General features: G+C 42.3%; 1 protein-coding gene across 25 annotated transcripts in view; it reads right to left on the reverse strand.

Annotated features, from left to right (window-relative positions):
- The window catches only part of SEC31A (SEC31 homolog A, COPII coat complex component), a 65383-nt gene that overhangs the window by 17181 nt on the left and 22992 nt on the right, over positions 1–25210 (reverse strand). For 16 of the 25 annotated variants that reach the window (XM_065596025.1, XM_065596022.1, XM_065596018.1 and 13 more), the window contains 9 exons: positions 21955–22005; positions 19675–19752; positions 18287–18353; positions 16855–17033; positions 13392–13518; positions 9190–9335; positions 6761–6934; positions 5730–5903; positions 1256–1388 (listed from right to left, as the gene is read on the reverse strand). In XM_065596025.1, coding sequence (XP_065452097.1) covers positions 1256–1388; positions 5730–5903; positions 6761–6934; positions 9190–9335; positions 13392–13518; positions 16855–17033; positions 18287–18353; positions 19675–19752; positions 21955–22005 — 1129 coding nt within the window. Of the gene's footprint in view, positions 1–1255; positions 1389–2083; positions 2177–5729; positions 5904–6760; positions 6935–9189; positions 9336–13391; positions 13519–16854; positions 17034–18286; positions 18354–19674; positions 19753–21954; positions 22006–25210 lie in introns of all 25 variants that reach the window. The other 9 variants (XM_008165671.4, XM_065596014.1, XM_008165670.4 and 6 more) reach the window with 1 other exon arrangement.

Below are 25210 nucleotides of genomic sequence, written 5' to 3' on the forward strand. Positions count from 1 at the left end.
AACACTTACATTTTAGACTAGTTTGATGGCTTAATAAGTAGAAAAATGCCCCGTCATGTAGGACACCTAACTTGAATAGCAAGCTCAGGCCTCAGATGTTGTGGGCCTTTCTCCAAAAGCCAGCTATGGCAGAGAGTCTTGCTACTGGTAGGGAATGAGCTAATACCCTGCTAGCGCAGGTTAAAGGTGCCAGCTTGTTCCTCTCTGCAGCGGAGGATCAGATTTCACATCAGCTTCCCTTAGGGGCAATGCCCACCTCCTCCCTTCCCAATCCACTTGAAATGGCTTCCTGACTAGCCAGGTCCTACTCCCACAATGCGGTGCTTGGACTCAGAAGGCCATGTCACCTCACCCTGTTGCTGGAGCCTGGGAAGCAATGGGAATTATGTCCTTTTTCACAAAGACCTTGATTATCGGCAGCTCTCTGCTTCTCTCCCAAAACTCTCAAGTGTCAGGCCATTACACAACCCATACACTACTTCTGTGGGAGCCTTCTAAATGTGGAAAGTTAGGAGCAACATCATCCACACGATGCCTCTGTCAGGTAGAAAAGTAAGGTCCCCACTTGACAGACGGGGAAGCCCATACAGAGGAGATAAATGACATCCTCGCAGTCATAGTTAGTAGCAGAACCAAGTCCAGGACTCAGGTCTCCTCCCCGATATCATCATTAGATGACACAACTCAAACACTGTGCCTGGTCTAATCTTGGTGTTTGTCATTTCTCCTCTGCTCCCATAGGATCCTTTCTCCCTCTCTCTCTCCCCCCCGCACCCCGGTTACTCTTCCACATCCCGTGTTTCTTTTGTTATTATTTGTTTTAAACAGGCTACTGCAGCTTCCCCGTCCTCATTAATCTCCATCATTGCCCTTATCTATGGTCTCTTCCCTGTCCCCTTCTCTCACTTTGAGCCGACTCTGCAATAGCTGAATTAGGTTAAGTTCCTTCTCAACAAGTAGGCATGCTGCTTGAGAAGTACCTGGCTCTGGAGTACTTGTAGGGATCTTTGGCCCTCTGAGCTTTTAGGAAGGGCCAGTCTAGGCCTCAAAGTAAGATTTGTTGGTAGCCACCTGCTTAATTATAATTTAGCTGTTTAATAGGCAGTGCCACATCATCCCTGACAAAATACCCCTCGGTATGGCGAGTGAGCAGGAACAGTAGCAGGAGCTTTTTGTGGATTCTTCTCCATTGGTCTGAACCTCCCAAACAAACTCACTCATGCGAACGCTGTGTAAATAAGCCATTGCTACTTACTCTGCGGGTACGGCTGTCGTGCCCCCGCCTGCGGGTACACGTTGTAGCCGGGAGAGGCGGCCTGATGTGGCGACACATTCGGATGAGCAGCCCCGGGTGGCATAATAAAACCTGGGGGTGGAGGATTGTCTCCCTGGGAAACAAGAATGCAGTAAAGAGAAAAGAGATTAGATGTAGTCGGTGCTGCTAACAAGTCGCCAGAGGAGGAGTTGAATGGGATTTCACAATTTCATATTTAAAGGCCTTGAATTGACATGAACAGAAAATAGCCATCGCCATTGACATAACTGTGCTGATCATTCCACCACCTCCGTGAGCCAGGCTTTTTGAACAATATAAAGGTGAACCACAGCCAAAGTGATGCACTATCATTTAAACAGGAAATGAAGAAGCAGACATCCTTAGAACACAAACCCCTTCGATATAATGAAGAGATGATGTGTAGCAAGTCACAAAAAATTGCCATCTAGATATTTTAAGACACTTTTTAAAGGTTAAACCTGATATTTCCAACATTAGGAGGAAAGAGAGAGAAAAAGACTACTCTTGCAACACTTGCATGATTCCTCAGCCAAAAGGAAGCTATAGAAGTTCTCACTTGAACTTAAATTTTGACTAAACACCAGCTAATGCTTTTTCAAGGCTAGCCGTCCAGGTGATATCTGGAAATGTAACAAGAGCTGAATGGAAACAAAAAAATCAGATTGACCTGAACACCTGTTGCTGTCTCCCGAATGCACCGGAATGCATCAAGCATACAAACTGTATACGGGGGTATTTATTTAAAGGGAGCAGGATCTGCTCAAAGAGGAATAATGAATGTTATACCTGTGTGTCAGAGGGAGAGGCTGCAGGAGGATGGCTGGGAAGGGCAGTAGGAGTTTTGTTACTCCAGGTAGTGACAGTAGGGGCAATTCTAACCTGAATTGAACAAAGAAATACCAATCACGGAAAATAAAATAAAACAAAACAAAACAAAAACACCCTAAAGGGTATCACATTACCAGATGCAATGCAGGTTATAGGAACTCTGTGAACACACAAAAAAATCAGGCATCCCAGTGCTTCAAAGCAGCCATGCAATCAAGATAATAAAATAAAAATAAAGACAGAGCCTAAATCATTGCATATTCAAAAGCAAAAAGAGAAGACAAGAGGTCAAGAGTGTTGGTATCTAAAGGGAACCACAGCAGGAAGATGGAGCATAGAGAAAGTACTAACAGTTAGAAAGCGGACTGGTGTTTGAACGGCATTATACATGCCCCTAAAGCCAGCTCTGTCAGAGTGTCATTATTACAAAGCCCCCTTTTATCACATTTTCGTAACTGCTGCAAAAATTCACCCCATGCTGAGGCCTCACACCAAGCAGCACTTACACAATAGCCTATAAGTTACAAGGCTTCAATGAAATGGAAGTTGACTGCCTTCATGTAAGTGGGGTTTGTTCAACTTGGGTTCAGATGACCCTCTCAGGTGTTTTATTTTAAAAAGTAAAATTTGAAATCCAGCTGTAGCACATGCACAATAAGCTTCTTTCTCAGTGTTAGTCTCTTCCCACAACTGGGTCCTCAGAGTTCCCACGGGATACCAGATATCTCCTATGCCCATGTTTTCCGTACTTTCCCAAGCCCTTAGCCCTACATTGTAATCACTATCTTCCTGACCAAAGATGAATGAGCAGGACTCTGTTGGCTCATCTAGATCACATCTTTAGCTGCGGAGAGAGGGCACTGTTGAGGAATGGGAGATACTGCCGTACACTGAATTCATAGTGCCTACGTTGGATGTCAGAGGAAGGAGACAGGAGGTGAGCCTTAAATCCAGGTCTTTGCATAGTTAGAGTAAAAGCAACAATATTAAGTTACCACCTGGCTCAGGAATGACTTTAATACATCTACTTCTAATAATAGCGACGGTTTGTTTAGTCTGGAGAAGAGAAGACTGAGAAGGGACATGGTAACAGTTTTCAAGTACATAAAAGGTTGTTACAAGGAGGAGGGAGAAAAATTGTTCTTCTTAACCTCTGAGGACAGGACAAGAAGCAATGGGCTTAAATTGCAGCAAGGGCGGTTTAGGTTGGACATTAGGAAAAACTTCCTAACTGTCAGGGTGGTTAAGCACTGGAATGAATTGCCTAGGGAGGTTGTGGAATCTCCATCATTGGGGATTTTTAAGAGCAGGTTGGACAAACACCTGTCACGGATGATCTAAATAATACTCAGTCCTGCCACGAGTGCAGGGGACTGGACTAGATGATTTCTCGAGGTCCCTTCCAGTTCTATGAGTCTATGTATTTTTTTGATATAATGAGCCATTACAACAACAAATTTGAACATTTTAATAACTTCCCAAATATGTATGTGCATGATTTGATCAATAATCAGTTTGCAATTTTAAAAAGTTAATTAGATGCTTTTTGCCTACTGAAAAAAAAAAAAAAAAAAAGAGTATTATAATGCAACACAGAGGGAGACCCATAATTAAGCACATGTTTAAGTGCTGGCCTGAACAGGAATGATGGACTTACACATGTGTTTAAGTGTTCTCCTAAGTTGGGGCCAATGGCAATGAAACGAAAAGTGAAGGCTCAAATACTACGTTTTACTTTGCTCTGTCCAATCTACATACTGTTGCATGTCCGTCTGTAACACCCCGTTAATATCAAATCCCTGCAGTACCTAAATGTGGAATTGTGTTTTTAATACAAGGAACCTGCAAGTCAAAAATTTCTTTGCACAGTTCACTTGGAATGTACTTGTTGGTTTGAGTTTAAACCATAATTTTACCTGTAAGTAAGTTTTGTTGTTTTTTATTAAATAAACAGAGGCAGTTCTCCCATCCCCTTCCTAGCATTTAGCTCTAACGGGTAGAAAACGTGAAACTTCAGTTTGTAGCATTACCAAGACCATCTCGTATCTAGGAAAGCTAACATTTTCCATAACAGAACATGAAGGTTATTGCGACTGCAATATCACCTTTAAATACAATTCATTGATTACAGGAAGGAAGGTGAGAGAGAAACAGAAAGGAAAAGCTGGTTTAATTATTTGTAATAATGTATCTGAAATCAAGCACAGAAATGTTTGCATAAATCTAACGAAGTCTTATGCCCACTCTGAAAGTTACTTTTCGTAAGTTCTACATCCAGGATATCATTTGGGGTTAACTCTGCAGTAAGGCATTCAAAGCCACCAATATACAAAGGAGGACAACAATGCCAAACATCCTGACCCTTCAGCCTTTCCTCTTCCTTCTGCCCTCAAAAAGACAAATAATTTCGTTTCCCTGATGCGATGCGATGCAGCATAACCCCCTCCGCAGCCAGAATCCAAAAAAAACTGGGAAGATGCAACTACTTGATTTACTTGAAGCATCTGATGCCTCAAGGCCAGAAAGTGTGAGCATTCCAGTAAATCCACACCATCAGCACCAAGGATGTGAAGGGAAACCCAAAGCGCAGACCTAGTTTCTCATTTCCATTTTCTCCATTTAAAAACAGTTCCTATACCACTAATACACACCTTCCGTTCTCAAGGAATTAACTGAAAGCAGCTAGTGGCAAAAGGGCCAGCCGATCAACAATGGCTTGCTAATGGATTGGCAATCACACTTAAACTAGGGGAACAGCTGAGATAGCGCGTCTCACACCATCCCATGGCAGTAATGGCAAACCTGTTTCCCCCCATTCTACCATGTAGTCTGATTTGGTACAGCCTTGAGTCCAATCTAGCACAAAGGTCCCCAACCTCCTTTATATCTCATTTGCCTTCCCACCCAACGCCCCCCAAACAACTTCCTCCTCTACCCCAGACTCACTCACTCATTCTTCCAGCACATCTCATGCTCTGGTCTTCCAGGCCTCCTTCACCAGCACCTCCACCCTGTCCAGGGTGCATATGTTCTCCATACACAGCTCCTACTCCACCTGCCTCTTCCCCACACCCCGGGGAAGAGATTTTAAGCATGAGGCTGTACTGGCCACCCAATCCGTCCATCACTGGACTCACAGCATGGGCCAGCGGAATCGGCATCACCTGTCATGAGTTTGGTAGTGCAGCAATTTGTCTGGCCGATTACACAGCAGAGTGAATAGCCAGCCCGACATTAGCTGAAGAGATGGTTACTGCATGACATGACTGCATCTCAAAGGCTGCATGTCGGAGGGGAAAATAAAAATAAAAAAATCCCCGAAGCTATAGTGCTTTGCACTGAAATACATTTGAAATTAAAGGGAAAAAAAATATCTCCAACCCCAGGCTGCTTGATAAGATATGTGAGAGGTGTTTCCAAAAGCAGAGTAAAGGAGGCATCTACGCAGATGGCAAGAAAGCACAAAGGAATTGCTGTCCAAAGGGCTTGTAGGTACATCACACACACTTCGGATTCATGAAAGGAAACAAAGTGCACAAGCCATCATCTTCAAACCCCACGCAGTGGAAGCACTGCTTCAGCTTGACTGCTGTAAATCATTTACCTGCTGATAATACTGCTGGGCTGGGCCTTGGGGCATCTGCATTTGTCCAGCCACAGGTCCAGCTCTTCCCTTGGGCATGGGTTCTCTCTCATACGGGGACTTTGGGGTCTCCTGTCCCACTGGAAGTTCTCCCTGGGCTCTGCAAAGTCTGTCCCGCAACAGCATGATCTTTGGCTATAAATAGTAAACCAAAGCAAACATATAATTACACCAAGTGGAATCTGTGGCCTCGAATCAGCAGATGGATGGCCACTTACTGATCAGTTAAACTTCAAATGACTGTTCAGAAGAGGACAGGATACTCCACTGAACAGTGTTCTGGTTGGCTGAAGCAAATCTGTTCGTCGGCCAAAAAACAGGCATTCCAGCTGGATCCGGTGCAAGTGACTCTACTGGAAGTGTGGGTTGAATCCCAAGTTTGGTATTCTCATTCTCAGGCCGGCAGTGGTGGGAATGCCACAGAATTGTGGAGAGAGGGGGAAAATGGGGCATGGGGGGTGATTGCAGCTACAACCACTAATGACTGGCTCTAGAGGGCTCTTCTAGAGAATGGCATGCCAAGAAGGGAGAAGAATGAAATGCAATTCTCACAGCTCAGAGTGACAAGAAGAAGAACTTCAGTATATATACAGGAATTAACTGATAGTCCAATAGCCACCCTGCAAAACCTATGGAATTCACAGTAAGTGGTTAGCAGGAGAGGAATTAAACCATTCATTGTAAGAGAGCACTTGGGGACCACAAAGCAAAGTCTTGGCTTTACCTTGATTTATTTTCCACCCCCTCACCCCACTTTTAACTTCTGAGGCACCAGGAGACGATTATACTGAGACCATGTTCCATTCCAGTGACTTTTCCCACCTACCCACAATAATAATCCCTGTCAATGCAGTTCTGAGCGGGAAGAATCCCAAACCACATTGGAACATGTCTTCAAGTGACAGTTTTCTACACTATATGTGCCACGCAAAGGTCTTCAATTAAAGCTTGTTCATCTAGAAGGGGGCAGAAGGAAAGTTAAGGCCACTTACCTGGTTGGTGTCTGCCGGAAGGAAAGCCAATGCAGTAGCAATGCTGCCCTGTGCAGCCAACAGATTGGCATACTGACTCATCTTCTCAGCCAGAAGAGCCCCGACAGCATCAGCGTCCATAGATCGTGTAAACTGCACAGCCTTACGCAGGATTACTACTTTCTCAATGAGGTCCTGGGGGATTATGACAGAGGGAAAAACAGCAACTTAATGGGATCAACTGAGAGAAAATGGCCACTAACTACAGCATGTCAGTAACAGACTCGAGGTCAACCTTGCATACTACACAGTTCTCATTACATTATTTTAAACAGAGTGAAAATAAAGATTTTCCCAACCATTATTAGCTGGTTTTCTGTGTAACATTCAGAGACAGCAAGATAATAGAACAGTAATCAGTGACCATTAATTTCAGTGCATTTTAAAATGTACTGACATTAAATAAACCAGTAGTAATCTGGTTACTCCATAAAGAAAAGCTTTTAAAAATTCTTATTTTATGAGATCTAAGGTACCTGTTGATTATCAGCAGCCATTTTTTCTAGTATTAGTCAACAAAAGAATGTTATTTACTGCTGTTACAAAATTTTTCTAGAAACATAAAGCAGAGATGGGAAAGACCAGTTAGGTCATTTAATCCATCTTCTCGCCAATGCAGGATTGTTCCCTAACTTACCATTAATAGTGTTTTGGCAATTCTAGTTTTAACCGTCTTAAGCAAAGAGGATTCAACCACTCCCTCTGGGAGACTATTCCACAGTCTAATCGTTCTTACTGACAAGAAATTGTTCTTGATATTCATCATAAATTTTCAATTTCTTGATTCCATTCCATGACTCCTAGTTAAACCCATGTACCATTCAAAATAATTCTCCTCATTGCTTGCACCACCCTTTAACAACTGTGCCTCTGTATATGCAGCCCAAAACTGCATTGGCCCTTTTTTTCCAAAAATTTTAACTACCAAACAGCACTGCAAACTCCGTGTTCAATGAAATGTCTACTATCAACCCTTGCTCTCTTTCTGAAACCTATTCCCCAGTTTCCTCCTTCCCATTGACCAGCTGTGTTTTGGATTATTTTTCTCCCAGATGTCATTAGTATTTTTTTCCCCAGTTGCATCTCACCTAGGATGACCAGATGTCTCGATTTTATAGGGACAGTCCCAATATTTGGGGCTTTGTCTTATACAGTATAGGTGCCTATTATCCCCCACTCCCCGGCCTCTGTCCCGATTTTTCATACTTGATATCTGGTCATCCTAATCTCATTGTGTTATTTTCTGTTCACATTTCTTATCTTTCTCTTATTCCTCCATCCTCACTTGTGTTTGCAATAGCTCCCAGTTTAGTATAATTTGTTAATTTCATTCATGTACAGTTTACTCCCTCTTCTAGACCATTAATGAAGGTACAATGTTTAAAAAATCCAGACCCACACATGAATCGCAATAGTACACCACTAGTATTATGTGTTTATTGGACTGTTCTCTAGTTCAGTCATGTTTTTTCCCAGTAAGTGAATATCTTAATAAATAGCCAAGCTCCTCCCCCGTCCCCCCCCCCCGCAGGATTAAAATAATAGTTTCTGGGATGTCCATTCTCCCATATCACCGTTCGCTGAGGCCTAATATTAGCTCATTTGTGGTTTTTATAGTCTGAACTGGTGAAGCAAAACAATCAAAATGCAAATTCAAATCTGAGATATTTTTGTAACAAGGAAATCTTGTTCAGAAGACTGAAAAGTAATTCTAGTTATTTGAAATTCAACTACAAATACAGTTCAAAAATATTTCTGTTTTCTTCAGCCCACTGCAAATAGTGACCTGCTTGGCAGTATTACAATAAGCTACTTCTAAAATTGAAGTCCAAAGCAATTTCATAGGACAGCATCATAAAAAGAAAAAAATGCAAGAATTCCCTTATAGTGGGGAAACGGATATTGACTTTGCCTTAAGCACAACACATATATATAAGTCCAAAAATAGATATATCCATGTCCACCTTCAAAAACACCTGTGACTAACTATTCTGGGTTTTACTTTTAGGTACTTCGTCCCCAAAGTTTCTAAACCATCTATTCCAAAAGCAAGAATTACAAAACAAATCAAGGTCTCTAATGAATTTAAATGATACATCAACCCTTGCAAAGAAAGTATATAAATTCAAAAATGCAACAGCCTTATTTTTACAAGCTGAGATAAACATTTAACATGTTTTGCAATATAGTGTCACCACAGGCCATTTATAAATAATCTTATTTTACTCATTAAAGTAACACATCACTTTCATGCTGAGGGATATGCAAGTCTGTCAAAATCCTGTATAAAAATAAACTTATTTAAAAGCCAAACTCACATACTTACCAAAAGTACCACACCAAATTATTACAGCATGTCACTCAACACTTTTCTTCACAAAGACACTAACCTGAAGGGACAAGGGGCTGTTTCCATCCTGAGCTCTAGTCCAACACGCAACTAGTTTCTCTACATTCCCAGCACAAATATAACACAGACAAGCCTGTGTCTGCAGGAGATTGTCCCCTTCGTTTTCAAGTCTAGTGCCCAACAGATCTAAGAATTATAAACAAAAAGCATTTGAGTCATCTCATAAAATACTTGATAATTAAAACAAAGTACCACTCAGGATGCTTGGACTAGCTCTAGGTAAGACAATGAAAATCCCTGTGATACTCAAATATATGCCAAAACTCTAAATTTAGCAAAATGTAGAAGAGAAACATTAAAATTGTCATTGTTTTGTGCGTACCCACTCGGTCATTTAGGGTGCTGTTGAAAATGTTACCCATCTTGCACAGAGGGAATGCAGGCATTGTGACACATTCCTGATACTGCTTGGCCAATGTGGCTCAGTGTTTATCTGCAGTCATAGGAACCCAAAGTGTGGGAACCCTCTTCCCTGACACTCATGCTGAAAACAGACTAATTGTGCAACATGTTCATGTGTCCAAAGGGGACAAATGATGGGGGCTAGTCTGAACTTGTCCTACATTTTGATGTTTATTTGCATGTGTCTGGCAATCTGATTTGTTAGCACAATATATTTTGTCTTGTAGCTGTGGCAGTATCCATCATGTGAGTAATGTTAATAAGGTTTAGAACATAAGGCTGGTGTAACCTTGGCTAGCCATTGGTTTATTATGCTAATAAGGCGAGGTGAGACAGCGTGGTATGCAGGAGTGAACACATGATGTGGGTGGCTGGATTTCCTCTACATTCACCCTGGATTTCCTACTGACTTGCTGTGTGGTCTTTGGTGAGTCTCAAGGACTTCATCCACTGATTTCAACAGAAGCAAGAGCAAGCCTTTAACTCCTCTCTGCCTCGGTGTGGGCATCTGTGGAAAGGAGACAGCACTTCCCTCCTCCTAGCCATGGTGGGAGAATTAATTTTTCCAAGGTGCTTTAACAACTTAAAATGCTAACACGGTTGTATACAGAAACAGCTACACTCAGACCAATGGTCCATCAAGCCAGTATCCAGTCTTCTGACACTGACCAATGCCACATATTTCAAAGGGAATGAACAGAATGGGGCAATTATCAAGTGATCAACCCCGTCATCCAGGCCCAGCCTCTGGCAGTCAGAGGTTTAGGGACACCCAGAGCACGGGCTTGCATCCCTGACCATCTTGGCTAATAGCCATTGATGGACCTATCCTCCAGGAATTTATCTAATTCTTTTTTGAACCCTGTTATAGTTTTGGCCTTCACCACATAGCCTGTGGAATTCGGAGCCAGGGGGACTGTGCATTGTGTGAAGAAGAAGTTCCTTTTGTTTGTTTTAAACCGGTTGCCTATTAATTTCATTGGATGACCCTGGTTCTTCTGTTATGTGAAGGGGTAAATAACACTTCCATAAACCCCTTTAGTCATCTCTTTTCCATGATGAACAGTCCCATACTTTTCAATCTCTCCTCAAATGGAAGCTGTTCCATACCCCTAATCATATGTGTTGCCCTTCCCTGTACCTTTTCCAATTCTAATGTATCTTTTCTGAGATGGGGCAACCTGAACTGCATGCAGTATTCAAGCTGTGGGGGCGTTCCATGGATTTATATAGAGGCATTATATTAGTTTCTGTCTTATTATCTAACCCTTTCCTAATGGTTCTTAACGGTGTTAGATGTTTTGACTGCTGCTGCACATTGAGCAGATGTTTTCAGAGAACTGTTTTCATGATGACACCAAGAACACTTTCTTGAGTAGTAACAGCTAATATAGACCTTAACATTCTGTATGTACAGTTGGGATACATTTTCCAAAGTGCATTACTTTGCATTTTTCAACATTGAAATTCATCTGCCATTTTGTTGCCCAGTCACTCAGTTTTGAGGTCCCATTGTAATTCTTGGCAGGCAGCTTTGGACTTAACTGTCTTGAGTAATGTTGTATCATCTGCAAACTTTGCCACCTCACTTTTTATCCCCTTTTCCAGATCATTTATGAATATGTTGAACTGCACTGGTCCCAGTACAGATCCTTGCGGGACCCTTTTATTTACCTCTCCACTGTGAAAACTGACCATTTATTCCTACCCTTTATTTCCTCTTTTAACCAGTTACTGATCCACATGAGGACCTTCCCTCTTATCCCATGACTGCTTACTATGCTTAAGAGCCTTTGGTGAGGGACCCTGTCAAAGACCTTCTGAAAGGCCAACTACACTATGTACACTGGAACACCCCTGTCTGCATGTTTGTTGATGCCCTCAAAGAATTCTAATAGATGTGCGAAGCATGATTTCCCTTTACAAAAGCCATGTTGACTCTTCCCCAACAAATCATGTTAATCTGTCTGATAATTCTGCCTCATCTAGTCATGTTTCTGAAACATTTTAATTGGCATCCCATAAGAAAAGAATATTCTATACTGTTTTCTTAGCAGAGGCAGCTCTCATATTAATGGGCATCACTGCTGGCTTATAGGAAAAGATAACAGTGGCTGTGCTTTGCTTTGGCCGTGAAGAGGTGTGACGTTGTGCAGTCTATATGGTTTTATAAAAACTTGATAATAAGTCAATATAATGTAACTGAGATAGTTTTAGAGAAAATACGGTAATAAGTGAATGTAAGTAACTGGGATATGCCTCATGCAAAAGGTCTCTTGTAAGGTATCATTACAAAGCTTATAATCTACTGAGTGTGATCATCTGATTTGTATAAATGTACCACTCTTGTATCTAAAACTAGAAATATAAAATGTAACTCTGAGGGCCTATTGTAATTGTGTAAAGTGTGGACCATTAATGATGGTTTGGAATCTTGATGACTCCCATTGTCTGCAGATGGCTGTATTTACCTGTGAGTCTTCCTGTATATGTGTGTGCTGGCAAGTGAGTAATGAAGTCTTGCAGTGACATGTGATCATGTCACCTGAACTGGAATCCATCTTTAACCTGGTGCTTTTCCAGTGAGGGGGGGTGGAAACCCAGAGAGACAAAGAGTTCCCGCCTTATGCAAAAGATATATAAAGGGGGGGAAGAGAACAGAGAGGGAGAGAAGCCATCATGAAGAATCCCCTAGCTACCACCTGAGCTGCAACAAGAGCTGTACCAGGGGAAAGAATTGTGCCCAGGCCTGGAAGGTGTCCAGTCTGAGAAAAACTTACTGAAACATCTCTGAGGGTGAGATTATCTGTATTTAGTTTGATTAGGCATAGATTTGCGCATTTTATTTTATTTTGCTTGGTGACTTACTTTGTTCTGTCTGTTACTACTTTGAACCACTTAAATCCTACTGTCTGTATTTAATAAAATCACTTTCTATTTAGTAATTCACTCAGAGTATGTATTAATACTTGGGGGAGCAAACAACTGTGCATATCTCTCTATCAGTGTTATAGAGGGCGAACAATTTATGAGTTTGCCCTGCATAAGCTTTATACAGGGTAAAACAGATTTATTTGGGTTTAGACCCCATTGGGAGTTGGGCATCTGAGTGCTAAAGACAAGCTGTGAGCTGTTTTCAGGTAAACTTGCAGCTTTGGGACAGGAGATTCAGATCCTGGGTCTGTGTCTGGAGCCAGACGGGAGTGTCTGGCTCAGCAAGACAGGGTGCTGGAGTCCTGAGCTGGCAGGGAAAACAGGAGCAGGGGTAGTCTTTGCACATCGGGTGGCAGCTCCCAAGGGGGTTTCTGTGATCCAACCCGTCACAAGAGGCATACCGGTTCTTTCCATGTACAAACACCTCTGAATTGTACAATGATTTAGGAATGGATCACGTTGAGGGGTATGTTTCTTTTATTACAAAAAATTAAAACAATGAGTTTAATGCCTTATGAAAAAAAGAGTTGGACTGACATCCCTGGAGACTGAAGAGCTATCTGTTCACAGAACAGATACAATAGGGGGAGCTGCATGTTGAACCAGGAACACAGACAGATTTGGTTGGGTAGGAGATGAAAGATAATAGAGTATTGATTTCAAGTTGATTGTATTCCTTTAAAATTCCAATGAGTTCCCATAATCCAAAATAAAGGAATTATCCAATGAACGAACTAATTATGAATAAATTAATTAATTTGAAGGAAAATAACTCTGGAGTATTTAAAAGCATAGTTTCACTAAAGTTGAGTAAAATAAATTACATCCATTCTTAAGTTTTCTTACCACAGAGAGCTGCAAATTCATCTGGCCTAGCATAAGTCAACACAGCAGCCAGCGCCTCTCTCCAGTTTTGCAAATCACATGACTGAACTATCTCCTTCCAGTTCTTTGTCACAACGGCAGTGATGAGCTGGGAAGGAAAGAGAAAGACCGAATGATGTCTTTGTAGAATTCCCATTCCTGACACCATATCATTTATATCTATGCTGTGTGTCCAACCCCACGGTATTTGGGACAGACACTTCACCATGACTCAACTAATCTGAAAGATTATGTAAATTCATGTTTAGATGGATCTAGTGAAACTTAGAAACCAGGGCAAAGGCAACACAGGACAGCAAGTACCCTTATTATAAAATTCACACCACGTGATGTGACGATCAGGTGCAGATGTCCCAGGGGGAAAAAAGAGGATCTGAACCACAAAGAATAAACAATCAAATCAACTTATTGTATATAATATTATTATACTATAAACGTGTATTGAATAAGAGGTTTTCTGAAAGTTGGTAACATCGTGGTGATTAGCAGTGATTGTCACCGGGGAGGAGGGATAGCTCAGTGGCTTGAGCATTGGCCTGCTAAACCCAGGATTGTGAGTTCAATCCTTGAGAGGGCCATTTAGGGAACTGGGGTAAAAATCTGTCTGGGGATTGGTCTTCCTGAGGTCCCTTCCAACCTAATATTCTATGATTCTATGATAGTATTACTGAGTGAGGTACGCATGGGTAGCGTGTAAAGTGTTACACAGGTGTGCTGGAAATATGTTCCTAAAATGTGTTCAGACAAAGCAATCTGAGTAGAGCAGATAAACAGGTTTGTCCTAGACAAAGGAATGTGGATTCACCAGTCTGCCAGGATCAAGCTTTGCAAGCAAAGTACAACAGAAGTACATTTGCATCTAAGGTAAATAAAGTGATCAAACTAATTAAAAAAGCAAATTGACCAGAGGATGAATAAAGGGGCTTGGCGCCTTTAGCCTGAAGAACAAGCAGCAGGGGAGAGGAACTTCTTCTGTGCTTACTTTTCGAAGAATACATTTCAGGGGGTTATTGTCTATAACAAGAAAGGGAGAGAACCCCTTAGGTGCCCATCACTGAGAAGACATAGGTACAGCACGCTTTGAGCCTGTAAAAGTTGGATCCCCTAGTCTGAAACGCTATGAATGCTGGTAACTTGATGTACATACAAAAACTGCTTAGGCAAAGAAAGATTAAGTTTTAGTCACTTATTTTATAGCATGTTTTCTTTTGTTTTATTTGTAACCATACCTGTCTCTTTCTCTTGCTTAGTATCACTTCAATTTCTGTTCTTTGTTCATAAATTTATTCTTGTTTTATTACAAAACCATCTCAGTGCTGTTGTATGGAAGTGTGAGTCTTAGCTAACCTAACATGTTGGTGTGTATATTGTCTCTCTGGAGGCAGGGAACTTAATTTCTGTGAGTGTCCAGTGAGAGGGACTGGACACTGCAGGGAGACATCTCTGGGGAACTCGAGAACTGGGGTTCACTGATTATCACCTACAAGGCAAGGTTTAGGCTGTCAGAGTCCTGAAGAGTTTGCTGGCAAGGCAGACAGGCTGATGTGTCAGAAAGCTGACACATACCTTATCAGCAGCAACACGCTCACTCTTGCTAAGGCAGAGTGGGAACATGGTGGCTCACAGCTCTGGGTGTCCTGAGTGCAACGTCACACGGGTACAGTAATCAGAAAATTAGGGACAATGCAGATGCTTTAAAAAAATATTTTACAGTACAAGGTTAGCTTTGTTTGGTTAAGAATTTAGTTATAAAACTTCTGCACAACACAGGGCAAAGTGAGGGGTGTCACTGATTTTGTTCCTAAACTGCATGCCAATCAAACCTTTTAATTCCATTTTATTAAACTCTACGCCCCTGGCAGCCTACTTCACTGCAGTTAAAAGAGATTGCCCTAAGCAGAGGCAACCCAGACTTGCATCAACAATACTCTGTCCACTAACTGAACAACCCCACCCTTTGTCCTCTGAGCCAAATTGTCAGGATCTTGATAGTATTCAGTTTTTTCTTCCCTGCCTCCAGCTCTGCCCTCCAGTTACTCATCCACTTCAGATGGAATACTGATTTACTCTGCAGCTGTGTTGATATTTAGTGAACAAGTGTAAGAAACACAGTTGGGCATAACAAACAGTTTGTATGACTTTAGAAGAAAAACAAAGGCAAGTAACTAATCAAAAAAAAATGTGCAATGACAAATGTATCACTTATTTGCTAACACAACACATAGGTAAGGGATTGGTGTTCCACAGAATTGTCTTTCCCAAAAGGATGGATTGCCAAAAGGAGTATGTGAAATACCACTACTTCTGTTCTTTAAGCTTACTAAAAATATCTAGAAAAGGTCTCAGAGAAGGGGACAGATTTTCCCTCTTTACCCTTGCCCCAGACAAAAGAAATTGGAACTGCCTTTGCCCCAATCGGATCATAGGGAATGGCCACTTAGAGACTTCAGATGGTGTGTTAGTGCTGGTCATGCTTTGCAGCCTTACGCCCTGAGCCAGAAAAGCACTTGAGCAACCTGCTCAACTTTAAGCACAGGAGCAGTCCCATTTGAAGCCACTGCTCCCCGTTACGCATGTGATTAAGTGCTTTGCTAATTCAGGACCTTAGCATGAGGATAAAAACCTGCTCTTTTCAATTTTGCCTCCTCCTACTGCACCATTAAATGCCTTTCCCTGTCAAAGGAACAGTGAGAAGCAAGAACTGAAATACGCGGTCAGTTTCAAAATGCCAACTTTGGTAACAGTACGTCTAGATGGCTGCTCCTCTTGCTTTCACCTTCTGCTGACCCTCTGACGCAAGTGAGCAGCAGGAGGCAAAGAACTGAAGGAGCATTGCCAGCAAGGCAGAAGCTGAAAAGTACAAATAACCAGATGTCCATATCACACCGTCTCATAGATGTCATGTGATTAGATTAGTCCCGCTATTCTTAGATAACCTTTGTACACAGTAAAGCAAAACATCAGCAAAAATCTCTGCTCCAACTGACTGGACAGAAATTAACATAGTAAGTGCTGCAGCTGGAGTAAGTACAGTACTTGCTAAAGATGACCAGATAAGAGACCGCACATACACTAAACACTGTTTAAACTAGATATTTATCCTTGTTCATCAGCGAGGATTCTTTTTACTCAATGTGATCAACACATTTTAAAAGGATGAGGAGAGTGTAGAGATAAGAGTAAAAGCTGCTCTTCGTCCTAGCTAATAAGCCTGTTCTCTGCTTAACAATACACAAAACAGAAAACCACCCTTTCACTCACAGATCCAATGACTGAATTTACCCTACATTCAATTCTCCTAGAAACAAATGTATATAGATAGCAAGGAAAGTCGTATGTCACCAGAACATTAACAGTTTCAGGAATCTGCTGAAAGCCTATACACACAGATTTTGTTTTAGTTTTCAGTTGAAAAGCTACATACCCTGGTAATTTTGCTTTGCATCTTAGCAAAGTACTTTTTCTGAGTCCTTGACAGCAGCTCTTGTCCACCTGCTATGGCCAATATGATGGCATCAGCCATGCGATTATCATGTAAGCAGAGATCAACCGCACTTTCGAAGTTACCAGTCAGCAAAGCCTGGGTAATCAAACCATCAACATCTGCAACAGGAGGAATAATTTAGTTTTAAAAATTTCACTGCTTCAAAATAAAATAAGCATTAAACATACAGTTATATAGGTGAGTCAAGTAGCAGCTTCTCTCTCACTGTGTGATGTTGGGCTGTTTTCTTCTTAAAGACCTTGATTCAGGAAAAAAATTAAGCACATTGCTATTCAAGACGACACTTTCGTATATGCTTAAGTGCTGTCCTCAATAGGGTGGATTTCCTGAATCAAGGCCAAAGAGCCTGCAGCATTATCACCTTGTGCTATGATCCCAAGAGATCTCAAACCCATTTGGCCAAGCCAGACCAGTACTTGGATACAAGATCTCCAAGAATCACGTACTTTAGTGTCTTAGGCTAGGTCTACACTGGGGGGGGAAATCGATTTAAGATACGCAAATTCAGCTACGCGAATAGCGTAGCTGAATTCGACGTATCCTATTCGACTTACCCCGCTGTGAGGATGGCGGCAAATTGACCGCCGCAGCTCCCCTGTCAACGGCGCTTACTCCTCCTGACGAGGTGGGAGTATGCGCGTCGATTTGGGGATCGATTTATCCGTCTAGATGAGACGCGATAAATCAATCCCCGAGAGATCGATTTCTACCCACCGATCTGGGCGGGTAGTGTAGACTAGCCCATAGGAAGTACTGCTGGTATTTCACAAGGCAGCACTCTTTTTTCTGAGTCAGTACTGAAACTATGACCCAGTGTATTTTGTCAGGGCTTCTTGAAGTGCTATCTTGTGGATGAGATGTACAAGAAAGGCCTTGAACTTCGGTGGTCACTAAAGATCCCCTGGGAGTGTTGGTAAGAATGAGGTGTTAACACCCATCTCCTGACCAAATCTGAACTCTGCTAATAACAGTCTGTCTACTAAACCCTTCTTCTAGTTTCAGTGTCAACTGGTACAGGATCCTTCTTAACAATCTGTCTAAAAGTAGTGTTGCTATATGCAGTTAAAAAGGTGTCAAACGACCCAGAGGTGGATGCATTTCAGTGATGGGGATGCAATCCCTGTGTAATTCCTTACTTTTCCTAACACAGATGTTGTAGTACTTTGAGATTGTTGGGTGAAAGCTAATATAGAAGTGCAAATAATTGAAATGCGGGTAAATAACAGACTCCCTGACATTCCCTAGGCAGAAGGCTCCATATAAAGAGAATTTAGGTAATGCTACAGTTGCTGTATCTCAATAATTAAAAATATTTGCAAGTACCATGAAATCAATATAAACAGGTTTTTACCTCCACTGACAGAGATGTTAAACGTTTCTTTTCCAGAAGTCAGATCTTCAGTCTCCTCTTTTGTTCTCTAATAGAGAGGAAAAGTGCAGTTTTTCAGTCTATGCAAAGATTCGGCTAAATAAATCCATGTTTGAAGACATACACCGTATATGGGAGGGTATGCTATGCTTTCTTACAGCCGTTCCCCAAGGGACCACTAACTTAGAATGAAAGAGCATTGTTATGCTCAGTCTTTCTACTCAATGTCATTAACTTCCCCCCAGCACCCGTACAAAGCAAATCTCTGAGCACTGTGGAAAAGCCGGGAACGTACCCAGTAATCTACCTAGCTATGCAAATGTACAAACATAAAAACACACTGCTGACAGATCACTGGTGAGCATTATTAAAACTAGATGCAATTAGGGGAAAACACTCCAAAAATGTCAGGGTTCACACTTCACTGGGAAGAGGTTCATTTAAGTACCTGGGAGAGTATTTAGACATGCGAGCAATTACTTGGACAACAAGGTACAGCCTTGGGATTTCCATGCATGAATGCACAGAATAGTAATAATAAAAAAACCCTCCAGAAACTTTAGCTAATTAATCCTCACAGCCCACTGTGAGGAGTGCACATGATAACATCCTCATTTTACAGAGAAGGAAACCAAAAAGTTACATAACCTGCTCAAGGTGTCAGGGTGAGTCAATGTCCAAGCATCTAATTGCTCCAGCATGATGTATCAGGTTGGTATGTACTGCTTTTTAAATAATCATATATTTTTCCCCACAAAAAGGCTGATCTGTATGTTAATGCTACCTACCTAACACTTAACTTTACTGCACGGAGATCTGGTGCTTGATCCTGCAAGGTCCTGGGCACCCTGGCTCAATCCAGCAAAGCATTTAAGCACTTGCTTAGCTTTGGACATTGAAATGAGACCACTCACATGCTGAAAATTAAGCAGATGCTTAAAAATGCTTTAGTGGATAAGGACCAGAGCATTCAGCAGCCTCTACAATAGAACCATTTATGATCTTTCAGTGAAAAAACAAACAAACAATGATCTCAAATCCGATGTGAAAATCTGTGCACCACATGTTAATTTTGGTATTTAAAATAAAATTCATGTAGAAATGCGTACTACCCAGTGGAAGTCTCCTTCAAACATGAGTTCTCAACCTTTTCATAGTGTGAACCAAACCTGAACAGAGAAACTGTTGATTGACCACGTCCCCTCTCATTTGCCATTGTGCAAATATGCGCAGGTACAATACACACACACACACACACACACACACACACACACAACATTAGAAAGACACACTAGAAAGGAAATGAGCCGTTAAGGCAGTGGGTAAGCGCGTGATAACCCAACATAGTTAATACAGAAGCCAACACTTACCTCTCCCAAGAACGGCTCTTCAGTAGCTTGGCTATCTTCATTATCACTTTGTACTGATTGGTCCGATTCTTTAAGAGCCTTTTGCAGAGAACGGAAGATGGCATTTGGAAAAAGGTAGCAGGGGAGAGAGAGAGAGAAAGACACTCAGCACTGAAGAACACAGATTAAAAGGAACACAAGCCAACAATATACAGAGCGAGTCTGCCAAGAGCAGAACTCCATTTGCAGAAATATAAATGTCTTCACTTCCTCGGTTTTCCACACTAAGAGCCACACTTAGACCACATCTACACTACAACAGCACAGCTACAGCGCTGCAGGTTCGCCATTGTAGCCACTGCACCGTAGATGCTTCCTACGTCGACAGAAAGGGTTTTTCCACCGATGTAGCCAATCCACCTCTCTGAGAGATGGTAGCTATGTTGATGGAAGAATTCTGTCGACCTAACTATTCTGCACAGGGCACAGAGTTTTTCACAGCCCTGAGAAATGTAGCTAGGTCAAAATAATTTTTAGGTGTAGACCAGGCCATAGTTTTCCAATTAGCATCTGAACACATGTAGCCACGTTTTTTTTAAATTTGACACTTATTGATGGTAGCCAAAAGAGCATGTGCACTATCATGATATGAAGAGTGTTTGTAACAGACTCTGACAAAGGAGAGAGTGTGAAGCAGAGAATGTAGGGCGAGGGCATATTTCATTACCACTTTAGACCACTAAGAAAAAAAAGATGCGTATTCAATGCAAGCCGTTCTTACTAGAAAGCTTACAAGTGGAAATCTCAGATTCAGTCCCACATGCTGAAAATTAAACCATTAGACCAAACCCTTCTCTGGTATGCTAGGGGGGAAGTGTGGCCAGGTGCCGCAGGGGAAACCCTACCACCCCAACCCCAATCAGGGGAAATGGGTTCGGGCTGGGTCACTAGCTAGGACTGTCCTGGAAAATGGCCACACCTGCCCGCCTCATTAACAGGGGCTAAAAGCTTGGGAAGAAGGGTGGGGGGGACAGAGAGGAGTATGCTCAGAAGGAGCCTGTTGCCACTGAGGCCTGTGCTAGGCCAAACCTGTCAATAATCTATTTACAGATAGTTGGAACTGGTTGGGGGGGACTGGACACAGGAATAAAGAGTGCGGGTGTTGCACCAGCTTGAAGTGGTCCTGACTTATTGGGGAGCAGGGCCAGGAGGCTGAACCCAGCGGGGCACGGTGAGCACCCCGTTACAAGAAGGGCCTAGCTTCCAGGCCTGCTGCTGCATCAGATTCACTCTGGGAAGAGTGGGCAGCCCCCTTAAATCAGTATCCTGCAAGGTACAGCACACACTAGGCAGGGCCACCAACTGCTCCTCATGACAGGAGCAAAGCACGCTGCCTGGCAGTGCATTCCCTGCCTTCTTCCACCCCTACAATCCTGGACCTGGACGGTCCCTAGATCATTGTTGTGGCGAGAGCTCCCTTTCCCAGCTCCCTCATTCCATATGATAAGGGCAGGATTCCCCGTACTGTCTGTCTCCAGAGTGATGAGCACTTAGACGCCACAGATTATATTTCTCTCTGCAACTCCCATTAGAGTGAATTACTATCTTGAATTAGGTTTAGCCAGAGTTCACAACACTTTGTTTTACCAGATGTTTAAGGGACGGTAGAAATTGCAATATAAGTAGAGATTGCCTACAACAAACGTGACTTGCTGAGAATGTGGGACTGCAGAGAGAAAGAGAGAAGAGTAACTGTTTATTTCTGGGCTAGCTACGAAGGTTGTTATTTACTCTGTGCTTTCCAGGGTGGGTCTTCCCCCAACACGTTGCAATTCTTTTTGTTAATGATCCGGAGGCTGCAGAGATTGCCTGACAACAGGAAGGATGACACCTTTCTACACCCACAGACAACATAAACATTGTAATGGACACTACAAAAGGATTAAAAAAGCAACCAATATGGAGGAGCAAAGAAACCCCATAAGACTCATGTCAAGATTAATTTCGCTCCCTGTAGACAGAGATCCTAAAACAAACACACCATTAACTGCTAACTGGGCGATAAGAAATAAACTAACTAATGATATTCACACAGTTCTAGTGCCAGAGATTTCAGGGATTTTTTTAAATATGAACTTTCAGATTTTATGTGAAAATTGTAAATTTACAACATGCTCATAAGCTGAGTCATTCATATGTTCTGGTATAACTATTGAGTTAAAAGAGAAATTATTCTTACCTGGTACATTTTTTTTATATTAATATGGCAAAAAAAGATCTTTGTTGTTTTTGTTTGCTTACCTCCTCTGGTTTGCCATCTACAAGACTCTCTTTATTCAGAGCTGAAGTAATCTACAAAATAAATAAGATTTATTAGTTAAGTGGTTTTCTCTCTTACTTTAGGGTATGTAGCAAGTGTTAACATTTCGCAGGTCACCATACGTTGGAGATGAAGATAAGCCCTGATTGCATGAGAGCTGAAACCATTCTAGAACATTTCCCTGATCATTGTGCAGAGGAATTTACGTTGAGACCCATGCTAACCAAACCGTGATGGAACTGACTGCTTCTAAAGGTTAAAATCTTCTTGGATTTTAGCTTTCTGGGGGCAGAGACTGTGTCTTCCATTGTGTTGCACAATGGGGCCCCAATCCTGATTGGGACTTCTGAGTTCTACTGTAGTAATAAAATAATAAAAATAATGTTATAACACAGCTCTCAGGGGGGAAAAATCCCTATCTATAGTGATTAGGGAAACTGGATTTTGTTAGGATTATTTCAACCACAGCACGATAATGTGTCAGGGTAGGATTTTCAAACAGGCGGAAGAGTGCAGACACCTACCTCTCATTGACTTTCAATGTGAAGTGGGTGTCTAACTCCTTTAGATCCCTGTGAAAATCCCAACCTAATGTATAGATAAAGAGTTAAAATACAGACTGGAAAAGCATTAGTCCAGCAGCTGGACAGAATGGCTTTTCTAATACCACTAATCTCATCTGATTACTTCTAGTTCTACACCTTGAATAGTATCCCTAGCGGCTGTTCTAGTCTGTATATTTAGCCTAATGCACAGGTTTTTTCCTAGACTCTCATTTTTATTTACATTACTGTAAATACAGCAATGAAAAGTGATATTCCAGAAGTTCCCTTGGTTTGGCCAGAGTGCCAGACCAAAAAATAATAAAATAAAGCCACATGCTACTAGAAGCTCATTCTGGCAAACTGACACCAATTCCTCTTTTTATATTAGTGATAAAGTAAGGAACCTAATAAATTGGTTTTTGTTGTCAAGATGTCATTAACTCTAAGACTAGTCAGTCACTCTGTATTGTTTCAACTCAATAGATAACATGGATTCAGTTTAAAGTGCAATTCTTTGCTGAAAACTGGCTATTTTTCAGACACACTTTTAAGTTTGGAGGTGCTACAGATTACAAAAATGAGGAAAGTGTTTGCACCAACTTAGTCAAAATTAAAGGAAGACAAATTGGAGATTTCATAGAGGCAACACTGTTCTACTGAAAAAGGTGAAGAATGCAGCATTGAGAAATAAAGGTGATGGCTTAAAAAGCAAGCTCACAAAAGCACGTCAGATAGGGTGACCAGGTATCCGGTTCTCAACCGGAACACCCAGTCGAAAAGTGATCCTGATGGTTCCGGTCAGGACCGCTGCCTGAGCTGCTGACTGTCTGGTTGGTGGCACTGGGACTGGCAGGCTCCCTGCTAGCCTCCACGCCGTGTGGTTCCCAGGAAGCAGCTAGCATGTCCCCCCTCTGGTTCCTAAACGTAGGGGCAGCCGGGGGCTCCACACACTAACCCCGCACCCCAACCCCTTGCCCCAGCCCAGGGCACCCTCCCACAACCCCCTGTCCCAGCCCAGAGCCCTGTCCTGCACCATGAACCCCTCATCCCTGGCCCCATCCCAGAGCCCACACCCCCAGCCAGAGCCCATACCCCCTCCCACACCCCAACCCACTGCCTCAGCCCGGAGCCCCCTCCCATACTCCAAACCCCTCAGCTCCACCCCCAGCCCAGAGCCACCTCCTGCACCACAAACCCCTCATCCCTGGTCCCACCCCAAAGCCCGCACCCCCAGCCAGAGCCCTCACGCCCCTCCCATACCCCAGCCCCCTAAGCCAGCCCAGTGAAAATGAGCAAGTGAGTGAGGGTGGGGAGAGCGAGCGACATGGAGGGGAGGATGGAGTTTGCAGGGGGCAGGGCCTCAGAGAAGGGGCTGGGCAAGGGTGTTCGGTTGGTGCGAGTAGAAAGTTGGCAATCCTAACGTCAGATTTCAAGGATTTGTGTACACAGAGACACAGAAGATACTATGAAGATGCAGAGCATGGACATAGAAAACTCATTTTCTATTTCAAAGCACATCAATTCACCTAAAAGGTCAATCAGGTCCCATACCACCATACTTACATACTCTACATATACCACTAAATTCCTTACCATTAACACTTACAGACATTTTTGAACTAGCACCTAATCAAAGTATGGGTTTGAGGGTCTGAAGTGTCTTGCTGTCTTCGTGATAACAGGCACCAGAGACCAATTTTAAACACAAGAATGAAAAACTGTGGGTCTGAAGACTTATCCCTGTATCCTACTTAGGCAACAGTTGTTTCTGGAGACCAGATTTAACTCTGTCACTCCAAGATAAGGATGTTTTTCTGGGTTAGAAAGAGGTAAACTGTACCCAAACAGTGTAAATTGCTATTTCAAAAGGTAGAGAAAACATCTATCTTTCTGAATGTAAATGGATTTGATTGTTTTGGGGTTCTTCTTGGGAGGGAAGGGTTTCCTGTTTCCTAAAAATTATTACCACCCAAATAAAAAAAAGAATATTACTCTTAGTATTTTATCCTAATTCGACACTGAAAAGAGGGTTTAATTTTTTAATTATGTACTATACATGTGTAATTGCACTGAATTGCATCTCCACATACATGAGTAATTTCTATTAACAGGAAAAAAATGAGGTTCAGATTTTCAAAGCAGTCTAGAGGATTAGACACACATTTATTAAAATTAATAGATGTATCTAAATCCTCTTGACCGCTTTGAAATTTTCAACCTGAGTGTCTACAACAAGAGGAGAACATATACCTTAAAAAAATATTGCTACTGCCATAAAAAGCTCTAGACAGAAATTTCTCCAGGGTCTCATAAGGTATTTTGTGTTGTGTATCTAGATAAAAATTTCAGAGCAGATACGGTGTTTTTCTGGATCTTCTTGAACAATGAGCACACTGCTGGTGCTTAAATAATAAGTCTTCAAGTTAGTGGTATTTAAATAACCTGAGGGTACTGTTTATAGCAGTGGTCACCAACCAGTCGATCGATCACGATCTCTGGCGGTGCAGTGTGGCTGCCACTAAGGCAGACTCGCTGCCTACCCCAGCCCCACGCCACTCCCGGAAGTGGTCAGCATGGCCACAGGGGCGGGAGGGGAGGGGGCCCAGGGGTCTCTCTCCGCTCACTGCTCCTGCCTGCAAGCACTGCTCCTGCAGCTCCCATTGGCCAGAAGAGCTGCGGGGGCAGTGCTTGC

Source organism: Chrysemys picta, chromosome 5 (genome assembly GCF_011386835.1).
Source record: "Chrysemys picta bellii isolate R12L10 chromosome 5, ASM1138683v2, whole genome shotgun sequence".
Taxonomy (NCBI): domain Eukaryota; kingdom Metazoa; phylum Chordata; order Testudines; family Emydidae; genus Chrysemys; species Chrysemys picta.